General features: G+C 32.4%; 1 protein-coding gene across 1 annotated transcript; it reads right to left on the bottom strand.

The window, feature by feature from the left end:
* Nucleotides 1-2911: 2911 nt before the first annotated feature.
* On the bottom strand, nt 2912-7837 carry LOC124925667 (E3 ubiquitin-protein ligase ORTHRUS 2-like). The gene is made up of 9 exons (XM_047465739.1): nt 7316-7837; nt 5747-6279; nt 5357-5482; nt 4997-5096; nt 4852-4913; nt 4621-4723; nt 4122-4257; nt 3758-3975; nt 2912-3358 (listed from the first exon to the last, which is right to left on the bottom strand). The coding sequence occupies exons 1-9, from the start codon at nt 7784-7786 to the stop codon at nt 3191-3193; spliced, it is 1917 nt and encodes a 638-aa protein (XP_047321695.1). The 5' UTR covers nt 7787-7837; the 3' UTR covers nt 2912-3190.
* Nucleotides 7838-8448: the final 611 nt, after the last annotated feature.

Raw genomic sequence — 8448 nt, 5'->3', positions numbered from 1 at the left:
ATAATTAAATTTTAGATTCATTTTAAAATAACTATTATAAATAAATTAAACAAACTAAAATAGACTTGAAATGAGTTTTATCTATTTTAACTAATTTATTGTGTTTTGGTTTTTGCTTTGTAGATTGAGGAAAAAAAATCATGAGGATATAAGCACGTGAGACATAGCGTTGTCTTTTTTTACATGTAACCAGAGATGGATTCAAGAATTAGAGTTAGGGTGGCTTGAAAAAAAATAGGTGGGCTTGAAAAATAACAAAAAAAAATATGGATAAAACTATAGTGGATAAATGTAAGTTTTATCTTTTTTTTTCCTTAAATTATATTAAAGAAAATAGTGTATTAAATTAAAAAATATAAGAAATCTATATATATATAATGATGCTTAATTTTTAAAGTGTCCGGATTGCCGGGTCGAGAGCTGTGGTTAATTTGGATATATGTGAGAGTAAATGGATACTTGGGTCGGATTGTGCATTGACCCGCCTATAAACTTAAAAAGGTTAAAAATAAAATTAAAAATGCTATAGGTATGGTTCGAACTTGCAACCTAACAAAACAAGCACAACCTTTTAACCAACTAGGCTAATAACACTTTATATTTTAAATTCAACCAAAAATTTGATAAACGCGTAACATTTTAACAATATAATTTCAACTTTTTAACTAACTAATCTATATATATAATGATGCTTAATTTTTAAAGTGTCCGGATTACCGGGTCGAGAGTTGTGGTTAATTTGGATATATGTGAGAGTAAATGGATACTTGGGTCGGATTGTGGATTGACCGGCCCATAAATTTAAAACGATTAAAAATAAAATTAAAAATGTTATAGATATGGTTCGAACTTTCAACCTAACAAAATAAATACAACCTTTTAACCAATTAGGCTAATAACACTTTATATTTTAAATTCAACCAAAAATTATATAAACGCGTGACATTTTAACAATATAAGTTCAACTTTTTAACTAATATATATATATATATATATAATGTTGCTTAATTTTTAAAGTGTCCGGATTGCCGGGTCGAGAGCTGTGGTTAATTTGGATATATGTGAGAGTAAATGGATACTTGGGTCGGATTGTGGGTTGACCCGCCCATAAACTTAAAACGGTTAAAAATAAAATTAAAAATGCTATGGTTCGAACTTGCAACCTAACAAAACAAGTCCAACCTTTTAACCAATTAGGCTAATAACACTTTATATTTTAAATTCAACCCAAAATTTGATAAACGCGTGACATTTTAACAATATAAATTCAACTTTTTAACTAACTAATCTATATATATATATAATGATGCTTAATTTTTAAAGTGTCCGGATTGCCGGGTCGAGAGATGTGGTTAATTTGGATATATGTGAGAGTAAATGGATACTTGAGTCGGATTGTGGGTTGACCCGTCCATAAAAATTTTAGCGTAATATTTTTTTCACAGTTTTTTATATTATTACTCGTGCAAATGCACGGGATACATGCTAGTTAGGGTTAATATCACATTTGTACCGTAAAAAAATCGGTTGGGCTTCAACTCATTCGAGCCCCTATATAGATTTTCCCATACGTGTAACCAAGCTCTAGATCAAAAATAGAATCTCTAAAGCGGAGTTTGAACATGACTAAAAAATTTAAAACTAGTCTAAATCGACATTTTTAAATACACTTAGTCAAGCCTATCATTTTGGTTATTCGTCTCACTCGAGACTCGAGAGAAATGTGAGTCATGGAACACGATTATTGAATATCGAAAATCCTTTTTGAAAATTGTTGATTTTTTGCATTATATATTTTTTTTTTATGTTTTAGAAAATGTAGAAATTATCTCTTCTTTTTTTCATTCTCTCAACCTTGCATCTCTTTTTTCTTCTTTTTTTTAGATAGTTTATTATATGAAAAGTTGCTCTTATCTTTATCTTTGTAACTATAATATATATATTTTATAATTATATTTAGTAGAATTTATTTTATATTATATTGAAAAAAAATATACAAAATAATTTTTATTTAAAACTTAATATTCATAAACAATAAATATAATATATATATATATAATAATAATTTTTATTTAAAATTTAATATCCATAAACAATAAATATAAAATGTGATCGGATGATTCAAATTAATATTAAATTATTAAATACAAATTATTAATATGTTTATCAAAATTAAATTATTCTTTTAAAATTAATATATCCAAATAATAATTAATAAAAAAAAATTTACTAAAGACATCCACATCAAATGTGTGACTATTATGTCTAAAGACATCCAGCTTGTATTCGCAATGAGAGGGCCTAAAAACCTTATGTATTAACGATTACGTTAATAGTCTGGTTTTAGTCTTGTTTAATAGTCTGGTTTTAGTCTTGTTTCTTATCTAGTATAATGTATGAATTAGTTTTTCTCACTAGACTTCACTTAAAATATCCTGGTTTTGTTAGATGGAGATATTTTATATGCTATTATTTGGTATTGATGATTCCATATTAATCATGTATTGAAATTTTGAATAGTTATAATAATTTTATATTTTCATTTTAAAATATCAAATGTTGAATAGATATAAAAATTTAATATTTTTATTTTAAAAATAAATTTTAATTTGAATTCAAATTCAAAGAAAAATTAATTTTAGTTAAAGTTTTCAAGTCAAACTCGAATTTATAAATTTGTTCGAACTCGAACTAATAAATACTTAATCGAGTCAAGTTCATACTAAACTGATTTGATGTGACCCCAAAACATATCTGGAATAAAATTGTGTTTACAATTTAAAATATATATGAATAACTAATTAGTCTCTAAAAATTAAAAAACAAGTGCAAGATTTAACCTAATAAAATCACACAGAAAACAACATAGCAAACCACATATTTCTCTAAAGAACCAGGCACATGTTTCTCGAAAAATCCAGAAACCTTTCCTTTTTAATCAGCAAACAGGGTTTCAACATTCAAGCATATTCATCATCAATCAAACCTTACCCAAAATAGAAACAAGATTCAACCTCTAATTGTCTAACAAAAATTTTAGAGAGCCCATTTGTGCTTGCAGTTCTTAAATGATCATGAGTTTTGAAACCATACTACCCCTTTAAAAAAAAACAAGATTTTCACCACTTCATTCAACCTCTCATTATCTATGGAGAATAAAAGATATTTTCTTTTACTTGTTACTATTGCTTTAGGAAGCCAATATCGTAACAGAAGACTCTGCCTCTTCTGAAACCAATTTCAACTTCTTCTCAGCACCACCATCATTGGTTTCTTCTTCACTTGGATCATTGCTTTCTGATTCTATTTTGCTCTCATGCTGGAGGGATTCTATCACTCCCATCAACTCCCTATTAACCTACAAAGAAAAGTACAATTCATCATAAGTACAAATAATAAGTTTACTATACCAAGTTATTTGGTTAAATCAATAGCTATTTGTGCCAACCATCCACAGCAGAATTTTCAACCAAAAAGCAATAATAAATCCATCATTCTCCAAATAAAGCTTTGCAAATTAGAAACCGCAAGAGTTGTACAAACAGCTAGCTAAATCAGCTCTTAAATCCAATCCGAAATATCTTATCCAAATTAGTATTTCGGATTGGATTTTGAACTAATCACCCAATGCTCACCCCTAAAATAATAAGTAAAGTTTTTTCTGAAAAATATTTTTCAGGATTTCTTTCATCATATATATCCAAGGCATAATAATAAAGCAAACAATGTTTTCAGCACATGTTAAGACTGTTCTTACTTGAGGATTCTGAAGAAAGTCAGAAATGTCAATTGAGCAAGATGGGCATTTCATTATGGTCTTCTGTGCTCGCAAGTTACGCCTGCCATTACATGTCCTTTCTTTTATAAAAGCCTGACCAGTAAATGCACCCTCCAAGCAGGCCTTGCAGAAATTATGAGCACATGGAGTAGTGAGGGGAAAGCTCATCACTTTTTTGCAGATTAAGCAATTGAACTCTGCAAAAAAAGTATACAAGAAGATTTAGTCCAGACTAAACTTAAGAAAGAAAAAAAATAAGTGTGGTAACCATATATTGACACCAAAGTCAAGATTCATAGATAAATTGTTCGAGATTACTAGCGTCATCTAGTACAGAACATACCCTTGAGAAGACGTTCTCGTACAGTCATAGCCTGTGTTCGACGTTTAGTATTGGTTTTCACATATACACTTCCATCATTCCCTCTTCGTCTACTTTCTGGAGGAGGCTTCTTCCACATCCAGCAGCTTTTTTCTTCCTGCATATACCATTAACAAGGGAAATGAATCAGATCAGACGGCTTTTTTCTTAAAACTTGTAGAATGTATAGGGATTTAACATTTTTTTCTTTTGGTTGTAAGTGTGAAAGTGCGTCACTTTTTAATTGCACATTGTCAATTGCAAATGCTGATTGTCTACTTTTGAGGAATAGTCTTCTAGAGTAGGTACCATAGCCAAAAATGGTTTGGTTGGTACTACCCATCACTCAATGCTTCAACACATGAAAATATTTCCGGAATATTACAGTAAATTTAACATGAAGAATTGTCAATCCAAGCATAAGCCTTTGAACAATATAAAGATATTATGTTTCCTGATGTGCAAAGGAGGGGAAACTCACATCATAGTCCCAAGAAGGTGATTCCTTTCGTTCAGTAACATCAGTTGCTTTCTTCAGCTCTTTAATTTCTGGCAAGGACCTTGGGCGATCCCCATGTTCATCACTGAGGATCAAAATGCCACCATTAAAAACATTGATAGACTATTTAGCATTTCATTAAAATATTTTCGTTTTCGATAAAAAAAATACGAAGAAAAGACATTGACTGAAGGGATATGGAAAGGAGCATACCTTGTCCATGGGGCAGGAACATTGTCACATCGAACAAAAAGGTATCTGCAGACCTTGAATCCCTGTTGCAACGAATGGTAAGTTCAGCAACAACAGACCCATATTTTCACCTTTCTGCCACTGAATTTGAAATTAAATTTCTTACATGGACTCCAATTTTGCGCCAGCATTTTTCAATCCTGTAAACACCATCATATCTTACACCTGTTTCAGGGGCATAGAAGGAACGTTTCTCTTTGTGAGACCTGCAAAAGTGTAATCATGCATCAGCATAACCTAGCATAGCTAATCAACACAAGATGCACAGTTCGGTCAACAGCATAATTAGTCAGATGAAACCAAGAACATTAACAAATTATAACTCTTTGAGATAAGCAGAACAATGACCAGGCATGGCATTCAATTTACCATTATATCAAACAAATGCATTAATACTGCAAGGAAAAAAATATCATAAATCACATCCAAGAATATGAAGAAACATGGCATTACATGAGAAACTCACCTCACAACTCGAACGGGATAACCTTTTTTACAACTAATTCGTAATGCCTCATTAAGTTTCTCAAATTTCTGATCAGATGACTGAATCTTATTTGTACGTTTGTTGCCAGTGAGGTCCCTTCCACCACTGTCCAAAACAGATCAAAAGATAAAAACAATTTAGGAGTTAAAATCAGTTGTAATATCAATATGAAGAAATCCTGACAGTCAAGGCAGAAATATAAGTGTATTCAAGAATGATTATTTTATTGAAGGACTGTATCATTCAAAACCATTCAACTATTGTCAAAAGTATTTTCAAAACTAAGCACAAATTAGATCGATATCCCCATATGACTTTATGATTACCATACATATAAAGACATCACAATAAATGTTCCCATGATCATACCTTCCAGTGTAGAGGAACCACTCGCCATGGTCCTCGTCATCTACATAACCTCCAGAAAGTGCCACTGACTGAGAGCCACAATCTGCCTGCCCGGCAATTCCAGCAATATGAGGAAGGTGAGCTCCCCATTGTCTGCATTCCATTCGGTCCTCCCATGTTTCACCAACCAAGATACCTTGATTCCTGTCTGGATCATTTTCTGCTAATATTGGCCCAAAATAATCAGGTGGAACTGTCACAAAAATCTTTCCACTACAAGCATTGGCTTTTCCAGCCTTCTTTGCACGTTCAGTGGTATAAGCTTTCTCAGGTCGGTTTTGGTTGTGGACAAAATGGTATAGTTTTTTTTCACCAACTCCAGGGGCATTTGTTGAAACTTTGGCCATTCGAATAGTTACAGCGAGAACTGAGTTTATTCGAGGATTAGTTACCATTTTGGGTGGAATTTCACTACGACAATTTGCACAACTACGCTTTCCTAGCCCAACCCATTTCTGAAAGCACTTCAGGCAAAAATTATGACCACATGGAGTCTGAAAAACCATAGAAATGATGTCAATTAGATAGCTGCAAAATCCTTTGGTTCCTTTATCAATCAAATTACTACTATAAAAATGTGTGGTGGACTTGCGTCTTTAGCAGAAAATGAAGAAATCATGTAATTAGCACATAGATTCTTATGAATATTTGTTGTTCTTTTACCAATAGGAACATACTTTTGAAAAGAGTTTGTTAATAAGAACAATACTATGCAATGTGGAGCAAAAAAAAGATGAATTATACAACTACGCATCAACAAAGGATAAGGTCCAAGATATAATGGATGTAGATGGTTAAAATCATGGAACTGATGTAACTGCATAAGAAGCAAAGTTTACAAATCAAGACCTCGCGCCACTAGTAATAGAATAGACAAATTAAACCAAGTCCTCCAAAGTTCACAATAGAAAGGCATAAAGTTAAATCAAAAGACCTGTACAGGCTTAAAGATCATGAATACATGCTGAATGAGCCCAATTTGGAAACAGTCTATTAAAAACAACTAGATGTACGTGTTGTGAATATATTAATTTAATAAATGAATACCAAGAGTTTCAATTTAACAAAATCATCCAGTGGTGTTTCCTAAAAAGGTCTATGTTACTATCTATTAAGCGTCAAATTACTTGATCTCAATAATAATCCAATGAAAATGGTTCCAGAATCTCAATATTCTCATAAAACATAGGGAAAATACTATTAAGGACGCTGAACTAATTATCTTAAAGCTTACAAGCACATACATACATGTCTTGGGAATGAAAAATGGTAAATGGTGAGCTTCATAAACAGGACGATGTGCTGCTCTCAGAAACACGGATGTGCAGTCTCTAGAATCTCAGCAACATACACAAATTTATCCCAAGTAAAATCTTAATCGACTAACGTTGAGGATGAAAATGAAAATGATTTGCTCTAAATTGAAATCGACTAGCAGATTGTGAGGGAGTGTGGAGAAAGTCATAACGTTTTAACAATATATCTACAGTTTCTAGTAATGAAATTGAGCATTGAAGGGAAGGAATGTACAGTGATTGGCCTTTCTGGAAGCTGCATGCAAATTGAGCAGTTTATTCGTCCATCAAGAAGATTGACAGAACTGTTGTCATCTCCATTTATCGTCTCATTATTGGATACGTTTTCCTCGGGTGGCGAAGATCCAAGGCCTCCGCTCATGACGTTTTGCCGTCTCTTAGCCTTTTCTTGATCTGTGAGTGACTGGTCCGACTCGATTGCTCGAATCGAAGCAATGAGGAGGTTTGAAGATGAGGATTCCGCTGTAGTGGCGAGGGGAATCTCATGATTGGCAGAAAGCGAGGAGCAATCAGGGCACTCCCACTCTACAGCGCCAGCTAGGGTTTCGAGAGGAATAGATAGACAAGTGGCGTGCCAGGGGCTGACACAGGTCTTGCAGCACAAAATCTCGGCTTCGGGTGGCTTGGTCTGGCAAACCATGCAGACGCCGTCGCCGTTGCAGGGAAGATTGCTTTGGTGTGCCATGGAAATGGAGCAGTAGGGTGAGAGATTCTTCCCGTTGTTGGAATAGTAGTAGTAAAAGGGGAAGACGAAGGGGTTCCCAAAAATTAAAATTGGCTCCCATATTTCTTTGGTGGGAAAATGAATAGTGCTAGGGTTCTCAAATTTTCAAATTGCCTCTTCTTTTTCTTTCTTAAAACATGTCAAAAATCAAATTCTTACCTTTTTAGAGAAAATAATATCTTCATCATTTCAATTTTATGACATTTATTAAATATGCAAACCTAAGCCATTATTATTCTAAAACTTTAAGTTAGGTTAGATTTTAAACTACGATCGGTAAAGAATGCAATTAAATATGACTTTGTAAATATACCGAAATTAAAAAGAGATTTATAGTATCGTAAATTTTAAAAACTACTTCGATCCATATCTATGCTCTCTATGAACAAACTTGGTGGAAGGGTCGAATCAATCTCTGATTTTTTCGTCAATTTGTCGCTTATGGTTTGTCGTTTATGGCCGGAAAGAGAAACTACTATTTTTTTATATATAAATGTCATGACCCTAAGATCGGTTTGTTTGTAATTATTATCTTTTTACTAGAGAAAATGTTTATATTTTATTTTGTTGATAAAATAATAATAATAAATTAACATTAAATGATATTTTAAATAAAAAATATT

The sequence above is a fragment of the Impatiens glandulifera genome, chromosome 2 (genome assembly GCF_907164915.1).
Source record: "Impatiens glandulifera chromosome 2, dImpGla2.1, whole genome shotgun sequence".
Lineage (NCBI taxonomy): Eukaryota > Viridiplantae > Streptophyta > Magnoliopsida > Ericales > Balsaminaceae > Impatiens > Impatiens glandulifera.
Note: the sequence above shows the minus strand (reverse complement) of the source record. Positions and strands in the feature narration are given on the sequence as shown.

Excerpts from the sequence above, each read along its gene's own strand:
- LOC124925667 (XM_047465739.1), bottom strand. The coding sequence starts at position 7,786 with ATGGCACACCAAAGCAATCTTCCCTGCAACGGCGACGGCGTCTGCATG. Across the intron at positions 5,097-5,356 it reads TATCCCGTTCGAGTTGTGAG|GTCTCACAAAGAGAAACGTT; the intron begins GTGAGTTTCTCA and ends ACACTTTTGCAG. Across the intron at positions 3,976-4,121 it reads ACGAGAACGTCTTCTCAAGG|AGTTCAATTGCTTAATCTGC; the intron begins GTATGTTCTGTA and ends CTTTTTTTGCAG.